This window comes from Dreissena polymorpha, chromosome 4 (assembly GCF_020536995.1).
Source record: "Dreissena polymorpha isolate Duluth1 chromosome 4, UMN_Dpol_1.0, whole genome shotgun sequence".
NCBI lineage: Eukaryota > Metazoa > Mollusca > Bivalvia > Myida > Dreissenidae > Dreissena > Dreissena polymorpha.
Window position 1 is genome coordinate 60,704,901 of NC_068358.1, and position 15,925 is coordinate 60,720,825.

The following is a 15,925-nucleotide window of genomic DNA, read 5'->3' on the forward strand; positions in this document are numbered from 1 at the left end:
GTATGACTTTAATATACATAAAATGATATTCAACTTAATAACTAAGTCTTCTAAGTGACCTTTCGTAAAGATTTAAGTGGTTGCTGGTTTAGTATAACCACATAATTATGAACGTTGTTTAACAATTTCAATAGGTATCTACACTTTAACCTAGTTAACATCATTACTAACTGAAATTTACAAAAGACGTTAATATTATCATCACCTTCCTCGTCATGTCCCACAACTGTGCCAGGCTCACCGTGATCTTGATTTTTCGAGTGCCAGTCCGGGCCTCTCCGAACGCGGGAACCAATCTGGGGAAATATTTTGCTGGCACTTTCCTTGTACATATTCTCCGGGTCTACTTGCCGAGTTCGAAGTCTAAGGTTTAACGATTCAACACGAATCTCAAGCATGTCATCCTAGAAAACCAATGTCTGCATTAAAATATCTTAGAGCTGCATATAAATCGTGTAGGACAACGCTTATAAACGGATTTGAAATTGTTTTATCTGTTAATGTCGCACTTTTCTCGAAACACATCTATTTTGCATAAGTGTTCTATAATTTATCAACGGATTTAAACAAAAAGTAAGTGAGAAAAAAATCAATAAATTTCACATGCCCCCCTTTGACAATGTAGCACGTTTAACCCGAACCTAGCCCGTTAGTCTCAGCACGTCATAGGGACGTTCGGTAACATGGAATTCGAGAGACAAGACCACACGTCTTGCGTTAGAAATGTAATTGAATGTATGTCGTGTGTAAGGCAATGATCTGAGCACGGTTTACAACAATGCACGTGTTTAATTCTATGTAACATATCTGGGTATTGAAGTTCTTATAGTTTCGTTTTAGATTAGTGTATTATCTTTTTGGTTAGAGTAATGGTCGGATCCGGGATTTTCCATAAAAATTTAGAAATCCTGGCAATCTTTATTTTAAAGATTTATTTCTTTTGAACCCAATTCACAAACATCATTGCGTGTTCGTTTCACAGTCGAAAAGAAAACGTACGCGCGCTTTTGTATGAACTATGTGAACCACTTAAACCATGATTGTCCCAACGGTCGATACAGTAAGATAATATTATTATGTTTGGCAGCTTTCAAATAGTCGTTTGTGTTATTCGCGATGTAATATGGTAAGTAATAAGATATACAATATTGTGGTATGCAATAGAAGTTGATCTACGCAATTGTGAACGTATTGACTGTTTTTCAACTTGTTTTCTCTTTTTTAACCCCATAGATGAAGGTAGTTATTTCGTATGTATCGTATAGACTCTCGGCTGTGTATAAATATTATATGCTTTCTTTAAATGACTTTTTGCTTAGCTGAGTGAGGTCATTTTTTACATTGAAGTATATCGATATCGAAATTCAATTATATCGCTAAGAGTAACGACATCAACAATTTACACCAATAATATGTGTGAAGTGAGGACATTCATGGCGCAAATATTTGTAATTTAATTACCAGATCTTCCGACGAGAACATGCCGTCATATATTGGTGTTAATACAAGTAAATCTGTTTTAACCTACAAAGTAAACAATTTAAGCGTAAATGATATAAGTAATGGCTAGAACGTTTTAAAAGTTAGTATATAGAATATACTATGTAGTACAGCATTTATGATATTATCTTAACAATGTAAAATAACTAAATAATATAGAAACAAAACCAAAAAAGTTTACAGCAAATTCAACATATAATATATATCGTTCGCAAGAGGTAACCGTTTTCCGACATACATAAATATACAAAGCTTTGCTTTCATTACCACAAATAACAACAAAACAAAGTCGATTATAACGCATAGACTGTCAATATGTTACAAATGATCCGCACATCATATAATTCTGTTGATATAAACGTTATTTCACAGTTCCACCAGATCGGTTCAACAAACACAATTTGTGCTTACAGAGAGATAATGCCGCCGTGCAAGTCGACGTCCTTCTGTGTGATTGTACAATCTCCTGCCAGCCGGCTTTATAACGTTTACAAACTCCTGTAATTATTTTGGATTGTAAATAAAATGTTCATGTACATGTAGGAATACAAATGATTTCAATATGATAATGCGCCTAACGAAACCAAGGTCATCAGATTAGAAAAAAGATTATGCGAATAAAATGGCAAATGCATTATAACAGAAAGAAGTAAGTCATGCAAAATTTGTAATTTTATAGTATCGACAAGGATATTACATTATACGTTTATGACAAGCTGAATCAAAGCAGTATTAATACATTTTTAACAGCAAATTCACACACAAGAATATATCCTTAATATTAGTTTGCAATAGAGCAGATATTTACTTTAAGATACACATATGATAAACATAGTTTATGAAAATCACGTGTTCACTATAAGTAGTGACCAAATTCGCTACTTTGAGACAAATCTTGACCTGCTAGCGAATAGGACTGGATTTGGATAATGGGCTGAATTTAAAATATCTCGATTCCAGAAAAACATTCACAAACTAAATATATATTCATACTTGCGAATTCAATCTCGAAAGTATGATTTTCTTTAGTTATTTAGTTACCTGATCATAGTCTCCCACAGGCACAACAAACACTGTCATTCCCCTTCGATCTAGGTCCCCCAATGCTGACATGACGTTGGCTAACGTCTAAAACGTTAACGTAGGCGATGCCATGAAAATAAGGCTATTTTAAGGGTCGTCTTTATAATTTAAAAGAAATATCCCTAGCATAGCAAACGGTACAGTATTTTGTCCTGGTTACAAGTAACATAATATGCATGTAAAATACAATCAGTAATTCAAAACCTATAGATTTAATGAGGTAAAACACAACGCATAAACTGTCAACTAAATTACAAGCATATTATAACATCATGAAAAAATGCTTTTGTGGCTAAGATACACATATACTTAAATATATTTAAATACTAATGCTATACATTATTGCTCTAGTTCGATAAAATGCACTATGATTGCAATCCAAAATTATACAATTATAACAGCCATATCAATAAACAACAAATAATGTTTCACTACCTCGTCAGTCTTTTCCCAATCTGGCACATCGGGTCCCTGGGTCAGCAATGTCTCGGTTGGTCGATAGTCGGAAAGGATGATAATTTTTGGAAGAATGGTAACTCCGTTACTAGTGAACCTTGCCTCTGTATAATCGTTAGACGTAAAGTATATATTGCAATACAATCTATCAAGAACCTTCATATGGATAGACGTATTGTAGTTATTTAAGCACACTATTTATGAAAATTTGAAACGCTTTCCAAAACGTAGGACATGTATATATATATAAGTGTGCAGGTACCAACATAATGCAACTGGCTTGGAAAGACATCATGATCTTGGGAATAAAGATCAAGTAAGTTTCCGTTCTTTTGAGTTTGGTTTGTTTGCTTTGTAAGTGTTGTGGCACACATCTATTTAACATTTTAAGCATATACACTGAATATTAATGTACATTACAGCAACGAAAACAACAACAAACTTTTGCATGACATCGCTCCTGCTAAACCCATCCATAATCCTCCATACAACGGACTTGGACCACCCGGCGTCAAACGATCTGCATCGAACAATCAAAGTAATTAATGTCGCGTAAATACGATTTTGTAGAAAATGACGAAAGTAATTTGTAAGTACACATTTTAACATTCTAGAACTGTACGAGCACAGGAACCAGTAAATCGTTAAAACATATTGATATTTTTTTTCAAGCAATTGTATTTTACTAATATTAAAGCTAAGCAGTCAAACATTTTACCAACGATTTCTTGAACTGAATCATAATTTGACGACAGCAGCATTTGTAACCTAGTCTCGTGTCCAAACGTTGCAACGGCGACATATTCATCTTTCAGTTGCTCATCTCCAATAGATCTTATTTCGTTTAAACCTATTTTTAAAAAAATATTAAAGGCTGACTTCATGACAAAACAAAAGCATAAGTAGACGTATACCTGTGTTAGACTGTTAGCATGAAGTTACGACATTAACATATTTTAACATTAATATGTGTGCATAATTTAAGCATTTAAAAACGTTCAAAATACAGTTTTTCTTTTAAATAATTGATTTTTAATATCGAGTGTGCACACTGTAACATACAGGCACCTAATACATAAGTGGGAAAACATATTTTCCAGTTATAAAAATGAGGTAATTCATTTAAATTCTGGCGTCTCCATGACGCTTAATAGGACGAAATATTTGATGATTATTTCCGTACGATAAAGCATTTAAAGTTCTCCTGTTTACCAACAACGCTGACAAAAATCAAAAGCATTTGCAAACAGACTAGAACAATAAACCCCGTAAAACGTGGACAACAAATAACTTGCAAAACACTTTAAATGTAGGTTTTAATAAAAAACAACAACATCTGTCTGACTTAAACCATGCAGTAATCAAATGTTTTTGATCATCTTGCGAATGTAAATTTAGTCTAATGATTGATAAAAACCTTTAAACAAACTGTACAACAATCACCATCAATCAGCCATCAAAAGCACCATTTGATTCAATCTAACTATTCTACGATACCATTGTTAAAGATTTATTTATAGCACTGCTCCATATTATAAAACATAAATAACTATTTTAATGCAAATGACAAGACTGAAACCTTCAAGAAAGTCATTGACAAATGTTTTGGTTTGTTTCCACGCCTCTCCTGTCGCCATGCTCTCTGATATGTCCAGTAACAGCACCGTCACAATGCATTCAATATCACCCGTTGTCTGTAGAGCTGGTAAAAAGTAAAGTGATGGACAGGAAGGTCCTAGATTGCTCACCAGTCCTTTTAAAAGGTTTTGTTGTAAAGAAAGTATATATAAATCATATACCCCTTGCATATCCAGCTTTTCACTCGGAACTATTTGAACAAACTTAGGAGGGGACCAGTTTATGATTTTTGCCATCAACCAAGACTATTGTCAAGCAATATAAGTCCCCTACCGGCTCCACCATTGTCAGAAATTCCAGATTTTTTTTAAATATATATTTGTTGCGATAGCATCCATTTTTTTTTAGGAACAAAATGAAATGACATGCATAATGTCCATATTGCCATCTATCCATGTTTCAAGTTTCATGAAAAAGTATTAAGAACTTTAAAAGTTATTGCAGGATCCAGAAAACCACCATTTTCAGCAGTATGTCTAGTCTATTTGTTGCCATAGCAACCAGAATATTTGACGTCGGAACGAAATGAAATGACGTGCATAATGTCCATATTGCCATCTATCCATGTTTCAAGTTACATGAAAAAATATTAAAAACTTAAAAAGTTATCGCAGGATCCAGAAAACCACCATTTTCAGCAGTATGTCTAGTCTTTTTGTTGCCATAGCAACAGAATTTTTTTTACGTCGGAACAAAATGAAATGACGTGCATAATGTCCATATTGCCATTTATCCATGTTTCAAGTTTCATGAAAAAATATTAAGACCTTTAAAAGTTATCGCAGGATCCAGAAAAACCACCATTTTCAGCAGTATTTCTAGTCTATTTGTTGCCATAGCTACCAGAATGTTTTACGTAGGAACGAAATGAAATGACGTGCATAATGTCCATATTGCCATGTATCCATGTTCCAAGTTTCATGAACAAATATTAAGAACTTTTAAAATTATCGCAGGATTCAGAAAAGTGTGACGGACGGACGGAGACAAAACCATAAGTCCCCTCCGGTGAAACCGGTAGGGGACTAATAAAACATAATTAGGTAGTGTGGTATTTGAACGGAAGTAATTTTGTTTATGTAGTCTCCAGTAAAAAGGTGTCCCTGAGACGTGGCCAGTATTAAATTAATTGGTATGATTCGAACAAACTGTAAATGATGACCGTAATCATCTCCGGAATTTAATTGAAGATTACTTCAAGATCCATAAACAGTCTAGATAAACGAATACTGCGTGAAAAAAACCCATTAAAAATCAATGTTAAAACCCATTTAAAATCAATGTTCCTTGTAGCAATAGACAAAATGTCCAAGCTAGATGTGGTTTCCAACAATTTACGAGCGATTGGAATTGGAAATTGAAAGTGTATGTATGGCAATACATTTCTCAATAGAACTGCATACAGAAAATAATGGATTCCTATGATTTTGAAGTGTCCCAATATATATTATAATAGCGCACGGACCATATAGAAAGCAAAGACAAGATCGCACCAAATCATCGAAATTCTCGCTAACCGAATGAATCCAATCCTTACTCGAGATCATCCGTAACACGAAACAAAATGACATCGCTAAACAATGTTTTGATCCTTAAAATTTGACTAATGTTTCCATTTTATCGATTTATTACAAATATTACTTGTTTAAGTGTCTTCTCTATTGTAGTTAATTTTCGTATGATACTTTTTGTTGTTGGAATTTCTTATAAAGCATAATAGCATTGGACAGTCTAAATAGATCTTTAAGTCATTTTGCTATCGACGTCAACATGTCAACATTAACCATGTTAAACCTGGCGTAAGACCAAGTTGGGCATAATTTGATTTTTTTTTACACGACCATTACATGAATATACAGACAAACTAAGTATTTTAGTTTGGGAGAAGAAAGTTTCATAGTATACATATAAGGGAAAAAAGATGCCCTTGGAGCCAGATTTGATCACAGTTGCATCATTTCCATACACATTTTAAAGGACGCCTTTTCTTTATATTTTGTACATAAGAGCTTTGATGTTTCAGAGTAGAAGATATCTTAAGTTTAAGTGTTTAAGATATTATTTTAACCTGATGATCTATTTATGGAGAGGTCCGGAACAATTTAGCAGGCGCATCCGTTTAAATGACAAGTCTACAGGCGACTCATGACATATGACGGACAAAAGCCGGTTCCAAAAGCTCACCCCTAGCATGTTGTGATTGGGCGAGCTAAAGTCGAAACGAAAATGATACTTATCAATCATAAAAACAACTAGAAATGGCGCGGCAGAGGCCGACGCGTATCCCCACGCCGCATGTTTGACCCAGGGGGCACCCCAGGGTTGATAATAGGGCCATGCATAGTTGAGATTGACCGTATTGTCATAAGATATGTTCAGTATCAATTTGAAGTAAATCGGTGTACAAATGAAGAATTTGTAGTAAAAGGCAATTTTGGGTGGGCGTGGTCTATGTGGGCGGAGCACCCCATGGTTGGTAATGGGGCCATGCATAGTTGAGATTGACCGTATTGTCATAAGACATGTTCAGTATCAATTTGAAGTAAATCGGTGTAGAAATGAAGAAGTTATAGTAAATGGCAATTTTGGGTGGGCGTGGTCTATGTGGGCGGGGTGCCCCAGGGTTGGTAATGGGGCCATGCATAGTTGAGATTGAGCGTATTGTCACAAGAGATGCTTCGCATCAATTTGAAGTAAATCGGTGTAGAAATGAAAAAGTTAATGTAAAATAACATAAAAAATGAGTGAAAATCTCTGACCTGGCCCCACCCCAACCCCCATAACTGTTGACCCAGAGGTCAGATCACAATTCCAAATAGTGCAGGGTCGCACATATGCTCATAACTACCATGTGTGTAAGTTTCAAGGTTCTAGTGCTAACAGTGTAGGAGGAGATAGTGGCAAGGACGGACAGACAGACAGACAGACGGACGGCGGAGATAACCACAATATCCCCACGCTTTTCGTAAAGCGTGGGGATAATAATTGGATAACTTTGCACTTAATTTAATCGTAAATACATACATACATGAAATAAGAATACATAATACTGATTCGTGAACAGATTGCGTGAATGCCACCTATGTTCCAAAGGCTATGCTTCTATATTTTACTATGGATCTCTTACATGTAACGAGACTATACTTTACAACGAGAGCTTTGTATATCATATACAATACCAGAATTGAGCGTGCTTTGTGCCAATGTCCTCCATATATCCATGTCCATATAACTCTTGGTAGTCTGTCTAATCGTTTGCCATTCTGAAAGTTAAGGTGTTCAAAACTCAAAAACAATCATTTTATGTCTCAAAGAATAATATGACTTGTACGCTGTATATTGTAAGTTGTGAGCAAACGTATGCTTTGGAGGTTAAGAATTTTCCCAGCAAGAAAGAATGATGTTTCAAGGAGTGTAAAAATCAAGTACGTCAGCTTTACAAGTGATTTAATTTGCATACCTGTGTCAGGTTCAGCAAATGTAACCCTTTTTGTTTTTCTTCTAGTTCCTTGAGTATCGAACCGCTCTGGATTAAGCGACTCTCTTGTGGTGGTATACTCACTGCATGGATTAAAATAGTTTAAAGTTGAAGTATCAATATTAAAACTTAAATACAGCGGAAAAACGAACAAAGTTGGATTTTGATATTAAATGTTAAAATTTACTTTGTCCTCTCTCATTTACACACACACATTTCGATATATGGCAAAAGCTAAGATATGTTTTTACGCATGCGTTTAAAATGCTTGCATAGAAATCAAATTACTTGGGGTGCTAATTTATTCGTTAAGCGCATTATTATATCCGTTTACATCCGTGTAGTTTCTAAACACGTGAAGCTGAAATCGGCCACATCACCAAAAGACGTCTTGTTATGTAGGACAGTGCTTAAACTGCAGAATTAAATGTCATAGATTTTATCGGTATTGAAACTTTAACTCATAAATATTCCGAAGGCAAAGCGAACACAGAACATGAACACGATTATTTTACTCCACTGGCAATACTTAAATATCAAGTTATTAGTGTAAACGAATGTTAACCTTATCGAATTTTCCCCGCTAAACGGGCGATTGGCGGAGGAATTGTTTTGGGCAGGTGAGAATGCTGCACCCGTCGAAGACGATCTGTTTTCAGTTGAGTTTCCAGTTGAACCTTCGCGGTCGCTTTGTGAAACATTCGTGTTATCACTTTCAACAGATTGCGTTCCTGTCGTCGAAGCTTTATGTACATCTTCTAAAACGCCTTCATTTGACTGACATGAGAGTATCAAATCGTTGAGTTCTACTATCTGTTGTTGTATCTGTTGGAATCTATGTTCGTGTGTGTTGACGCCTTTGTCGTGTGTACTCGCAAAACGGTCAAGGCGAGAACCCAGATTTTGTATATCTTCAACAAAGATGGCGCCAAGTATTAAACATATACATAACCATAGCTCCCGATAAGATGCACATCTGCGAATAAGCTCACCACAATGTTTTAAATATTTTTTTCTACAACAGCAGAGTGCAACAGTACCTAATGTAAATCGCCGTACGCATTTTTGATTCGTTAAGCTGTGTAACCATATTTACCAATACTCACGTACAGATTACGCTACAGATTAGTATTAGAACCAATTTTAAGCGAATCAAGCGAACCAATATGTCTCATTAAAATGGTCGAGTGGAAAGCCGTTTTAAGTGTCGGCCGTCGCTCTTTGTCTGATATACTATGCAGCATTAAAATATGTCAGACGCGATGATTCTAATGACGCTTCTCGAATATAACATGTGATAGTAATTGACCTTATAGCTAAAAGAGTCGATATATTTAACAGAAAAACAACACGTCATGCTAGCTGGCCAATAATAACGCAAAATAAAATTGAAAAGCAAATACAAATTGGCCTATTATAACCAAGATGTGCTAGAAATCTGATTGATATGTGAAATATGCACATAAAAGAAAGTTTAAAGAATCTAGGCTAATGTTAGTGGTTCATATGTTAACAAATGTACTTATAATGTACTTGTAAAGGTCAATACTTTTCATGAAGACGATGTCTTCTTTCACACTTGGTAAGTAAATATTATGTATCCATAAGCCTCCATATTTTTCAATACATTAATTCACTTTCATATAAAAAACCTCCATAAACTATCGCAACATTCAAGAACACGAACATGCCTTTAAAGTGAAAATATCTAAGATACATTTTAGAGATGACGAATATAGGTCAAGCCTTATTTGACCAAAATATCAGGAGGGGTGTAATACACTACAGGCAAAAAACATATGTTTTGGCGTTTTGATATACGTTTGACTAATTCTACTGCACATTTGTTTCAGTTTGAAAGACCATCGAATGCATTCTAACACGTATATATACACACTGGGTTATTTCTCATATGCCTAATAAGAAAATTAGACAGTGCTTACCTGTTCGAACTTGGGATATACGATCGCCACTGCAATATCCGTTATTCAATATTAGTAATAGATATTTTTCTGAAAACCTGTGTATATAGTTATATATGTGTTATGCAAAGCAACAAATAATAATTAATTGTTATTGGTTCAGCAATATTACACAAAATTTATATTGTTATATATAAACACATTAGCTTCTGATATATTCGCACGTTAAAAGATATCAAAATATTCATTTTAAATACATACTTTTATAACACTCAAATACCTACTTTATGGTACATGCAATTAACATGATTGCGCATATAATGAAAGCTCGACGATGAAATGAATCCGTTAATGAACAAATATAATACATGTACACACAGGCAATACAAATTAAGTCATAGTTGACCTAGGCGCTCACCGAAGCAAACGTGCACCAATGTTAAAGGGACCTTTTCAAGTTTTGTTAAATTGGCAAAATTAAAAAAAAAAACATGTTTCAGATCCGCAAATGTTCGTTGTAGATATGATACTTGTGAGGAAACACTAATACTGAACATTTTACATGTTCTAAAATACCCATTACATGCATCATTTGTCGATTTAAAGACCTGACAATTATAAAGCGTTGCAACGCGAAACGATATAATAATTTGGATAGTTCTGTTGTTGTCGTTATATGTTGTGACACTACGAGGATTATTTATTAAAAATATAAAATACATCACTCCTTGTGAGAGCACAGATGGCCGAGTGGTCAAAGCGTTAGACTTTTACTCCAAGGGTAAGTGGTTCGAGCCCAGTTGAGGGTTACTTTTTGTTTCTTTAATTTTTTTTACTGAAGATTTTTAGATCTTATGTTTATATTTATCAATATAAAGCATTTAATGACAAACTTCAAAATCTGTGAAAAGGTCCCTTCAAAGTCTTTACCTGATGGTCTTGATTTTTAGTTCATGTGATCCAATTTTAAACTTGGTCATTATATGGCGTAGATAAACATGCAGATTAATAGTGAACGTTCTTAGGCTGCAAATGAGGCCTGCTAATAAATGTCATTAATGTAACATCAAGAGTGGTGACAAGGTTTGTTCAGAATTTGATATGGTTACCTGGATTTTAATCCTTAATGAGCCAATTACAACGTTGGTGTAGATAAAGTCGATATAAACATTCTGAACAGGTTTAATAAAGAGTGGTTTTATTTCTGGTAACACAAGTTTATATGATTTGACCGGGTGACTTACCTTTCGACCAAACTTGTGAAATATTCAAACGTGGGCTCGATAGTGTTTATATAAACATTATGATCAAGTTAAATTAATATGGAGTAAAAATCGCGGCCTCTTGCGTGCTTAAACGCATAACGTTAAACACGCACAACAATGCAACAATGCATACAACGCTGACTCAGGATTGATCACGATGACTCCACACGAGGATTTCGTGTGCATTTGATCAAACAATACAAAATAGTCCATGAATATACATGTTTACAACGAGTTCAAATAATACGACTCAAATAACAAAACTAGTTCGGTACATACCATTGACATTTTGGTGTGCGTTGAGAAAGCTCGTCGAGTCTTTTTTTAATCTTCAGTGTAGATACCTTGATCTCCTCTAAATCGGACTTAAATGGTTTTAAAGACATGTTGGTTGAATGAATTACTGTAACGACATATGCAAATTTAAACATTCCAGTATGTACATTGTAAGAGTGTCTCTGACGTATTCAATAACAATATTGGTTTGCATCTCAATACGTTTTATTGTTATCGAACGGTCAAACAAATTGAGAACTTAAACATTGAAGCTCTGAAGTTAGTGTAAGGTATCTACCAATACATTATTAAAGATCTGACATTTGTGTATATGTACTACTTAATACGGTAGTTAAATCTGTAACAGGGTACTAACTCTGACACTAATCTTTTAATATTACTAACCCATGCAAGAATGTGAGCGAGTATCAGTGTGGGTGCTAATTGGTGAGTGCATGAGTTACTAACACTGCATGTTTTTATGTGAGATGTTTTAACTATATTATTTCATTGGTTTTATACACTAGTTTATGATCTTTCCATCATAAAGTCTCGTAAGAGATAGATGTTGGCATTTTCCATGTGTCAGCATATATTTATTTTAAAACTTAAGTCCTCAGGTCGCTGGCCATCATTTTCAATATTATAGAAATCTATAAAATAAAGAATATATACAATAACCCACTTGTGTCATAAATACACAACCCGGCTACAAATGGCGCCCAAAGTGTTTTTGTGATGGTCAGGACCTAAGAAGGAGCTAAGAAGCCCAGGAACGTATCGGTTGCCTCTAAGAGGATAGATCCCCACTGTCCACTAGTTTACATCAGACGTTAACCACGGCTGTCCAGTCCATCCTGGAATTCCATACCAACGGCTACAAACGGCGGATTCCTTACCGCAGAGATATAACCTTTATCCAGGTAACAGTTTGGTTACCAAGCGAGGAATCGAAACCCGGCCGAATTCAACCCGAATTCATTAGCTGAGAGTTTGACGTACTCCTATGGTCAGACTAGACAGTTTGACTCTCATATTTTGCTTGTCGAAATATTATTTGCATTTGTGCCACTCGTGTGCATACATGGACTTGATTTAGCAAGTATCAAACTTTCAACGTTTGAGTGAACCCCAGTGACAGTACACGAAGAAGGACCAGATCCGTTTCAAACGATTTCCAGCGTATATGTTACACCACGGAGCGTAGCGTATAATGTCATCTAGAGTCCGCGGTTACACCACAGTGACGGAGTGAACTGAACCAATCTGTGGACATATGTTATTTTGTGAATTTTTTTTTAAGTTTTTAAATGTGTTTTAAAGGATCTTAGGATATTTGGAACAGAAATTGTATGTAAGTACCTGAATTTGTTTTTGAATCTTCCAAAACTTTGTATCATTTTATAATTTTTTATATTATTCCAGCAATATTCCGTTACAATTGCCTATTAAATTTAGAGATATTGTGCTTGATTTTGAACTCTCATTATTAAGCAGATTTTCTATGCTTTGTGGATTTGAATCAATTAGAATTCTTTAAATGTGATATAATTTGAAAAAAGTGCTATTATATCTCAATTTTAGAGTATTCTGATACATTTTGTAGGTTGAAATTTAAATGGTGTATTGACCTTTGACGTCACTAATTTTTGTGTAGTCCACATTGTTGTTGTTAAAGCTACAACGGAAGTCAATTTTGGGAGTAATTGTTTATCAGTTTATAGGAAATATCATTATTTTTTTAAAGAATAGTGTTTGTGTAAGTGTTACATTGTACATATTCTGCATAACTGTGATATTGTTTCTTTTGTATGAATTGAAATATAAAAGTTTATTTAAATAGTCTGCGTAATAAGATTATTCATCAGTAGACAATAATTTACTTTTATTGTAATTGAATTTCTTTTTGAAGTTAATTGAGATTATATTACAGTAATTTTTGTAATATCTTTTTGTCTTACAGAAATGTAATTAACAACTTATATAAGTGGATTTATACTAACAATTAACATTAGTAGGGCACCATCACTGAGACGAGTATTTTGCACATACCCTGTTGATTTTAATTATATTGATAACATTTTTATTTCCGAAACAATGTCGGACACTGAGAAGGTAGAAGGTGCTAAAAATACCAATGGCATAGCAGTTGAAATGTCTGAAAAAGACATGATTGAAAAATTGTTGGCTTCAGGTTACACAATTTCTAAACCCGAGTCTGATAAGCCTTCAAATACATTGAACTTTTTGGACAATACCGAAATTTTGCATTCAACTCCTTTTCCATTGAATCCTGAACATATGTTGCCCTCTGGAGGTGCAATTCCCAAAACTTCATTTCAGAAGTTCTCTTTTGCACAGGCAAATTATAATGTTAGTTTTCAGGAGAATCATTCTTTAAATGCTCATATTCAGTCTTCTGTACCAAAGTTGCCAATGTTTTCAGGAGATGAGCCTTGTCCAAAAGGAGAAGTGTCATATAATGAATGACGTTTCGAGGTCAAATGTTTGAGATCTGATAATGTTTCACAATCAAATCTTTTGCAGGCAATACGAAAGTCAATTAGAGGCCCAGCAAGGAGATGTGTGATTTCTTTGGGCGAAACTGCAACTGTTGAGCAGATTTTATTTAAAATGGACTCATTGTTTGCCATTTCTTTTCATAACAATAATGTTATGCAAGAATTTTTCAATTCTCTTCAGCGGCCTGATGAGTCTGTCACTGCATTTGGCTGTAGACTTTAATACATTTTGACTAGCTCAAATGAAACTCTTAAATTGAGTCCTGAATACAGAAATGAAATGTTGCGTTGCAAATTTTGGACATGCCTTTGTTCTGAGAAATTAAAATCTCAAACTAGAAACAAGTTTGATGCAATTTTGTCATTTGAGCAGTTAATTAGAGAAATAAGGGCAGTAGAACATGAAATGTCCCTCGGCCCTGTTGCTTCACAGTCATTTAAAGCGAAAAAGGTTCAGCAAAGTGTTGTTTCTGCTGATTCATCAGATTTTAAAATCAGATTAAAATCTCTGGAATTGAAAGTGGAAAACCAGTATGCATCTGTGAACAAAAAGCTTGATCAATTATTAGCTAATTGTTCAAGTTTTCAGAACGAAAGTAGTAATTATTTACCTCAAAGTTATAGAGGTCAAAATAGACGTTTTTATGACCATGGCAGAGGTCAGGGTTTTAAAAACCGTGGTCAATGCAAGAGTTTTAGAGGCCGTGGCAGAGGTACATATAATGATACATCTGCTAGTCAAAACGGCCAGACATATCACCCAAAAAGAGTAACCGCTTCTGTTGCAGGCCAAACAGAGGCTGGTAAACAAACTGGTCAACACAAATTGTATTCCAGATTAGTGGGTGAACCAAATAAAAGCAAAATAAGTATCAATGTTTGTCTGTTCACAGCATTGATTGATTCTGGTTCCATGGTAACCACTATTTCTGAGACTGGTTTAAACTTTATGAGTGAAAAACCTAAAATTTTACCTTTAGACACACTAGGTTTAAAACTTAGTACTGCAGACGGTTCTTTGTTGAAGTACTGCGGGTATATAGAAGGTACACTGTGCGTTCCTTCTTTGTCACATATTGCTTTGGATGTGCCAATTTTAGTTATAAAAGATAACTATTTTAACAGAGATTGTCCTGTAATTGTTATAAGACTCATGCGTGATATAGTTTCCCAGAATGACAGTGATGTCATTCCTGAGGAATGGAACATTGCCATTGCTACATTGAATGTGACGTCATTTGCAGCCAAACTATCTAGCAAAAGACCAGTTAAGCTAGGTCCGTATAAAACAGTGTCTTTGAATTGTGTGGCTTAAGGGGTGAATCATGCTATAGCCAATGTAGTTACGGAAAATCATGATCCCTCAGCTAATTACTCTGTATGTCCAAGAGTAATCAAAATGCAACAGCATGGCAATTGTTGCAAAATTTCTGTGAAAGTTTGCAACATGACTGGCAAACCCATTGTTTTTAAGCCAAAGTCACATGTTTGTCAGATTTTTGAAGTTGAGGTCATAGATAATTTGTCCTCAAGTTTTCAGAATGACTCTCAACAGAAAACACCATTAAATGAGTGTACCAATTACCTTGGAGTTAAAAATGATACTGAAAATCTGACACCCGAACAAGTACAAAGGGTTCAACAAGTGCAAGGAAATTGGTCACAGGTGTTTTCCAAAGGTCCTACTGATATAGGTTGTACAAATCTTCTTAAACACAAGATTGTGTTAGAAGACCGAACCCCTTTTAAGCAGACGCATACCCCCAGGGTTGTATGAAGAGGTGA

The 15,925-nt window shown here is 34.8% G+C and overlaps 1 protein-coding gene across 11 annotated transcripts in view; it reads right to left on the bottom strand.

Moving 5' to 3' along the window:
• Positions 1-15,925, bottom strand: part of LOC127877467 (uncharacterized) — a 192,362-nt gene that overhangs the window by 1,890 nt on the left and 174,547 nt on the right. For 3 of the 11 annotated variants that reach the window (XM_052423387.1, XM_052423376.1, XM_052423381.1), the window contains exons 9-14: positions 3,482-3,559; positions 3,019-3,143; positions 2,542-2,628; positions 1,912-1,998; positions 1,462-1,524; positions 206-404 (exon numbers count right to left, since the gene is read on the bottom strand). In XM_052423387.1, the coding sequence (XP_052279347.1) occupies positions 206-404; positions 1,462-1,524; positions 1,912-1,998; positions 2,542-2,628; positions 3,019-3,143; positions 3,482-3,559 (639 nt within the window). Of the gene's footprint in view, positions 1-205; positions 405-1,461; positions 1,525-1,911; positions 1,999-2,541; positions 2,629-3,018; positions 3,144-3,481; positions 3,560-3,757; positions 3,890-4,618; positions 4,742-7,856; positions 7,941-8,137; positions 8,239-8,720; positions 9,067-10,098; positions 10,176-11,621; positions 11,708-15,925 lie in introns of all 11 variants that reach the window. The other 8 variants (XM_052423385.1, XM_052423383.1, XM_052423380.1 and 5 more) reach the window with 5 other exon arrangements.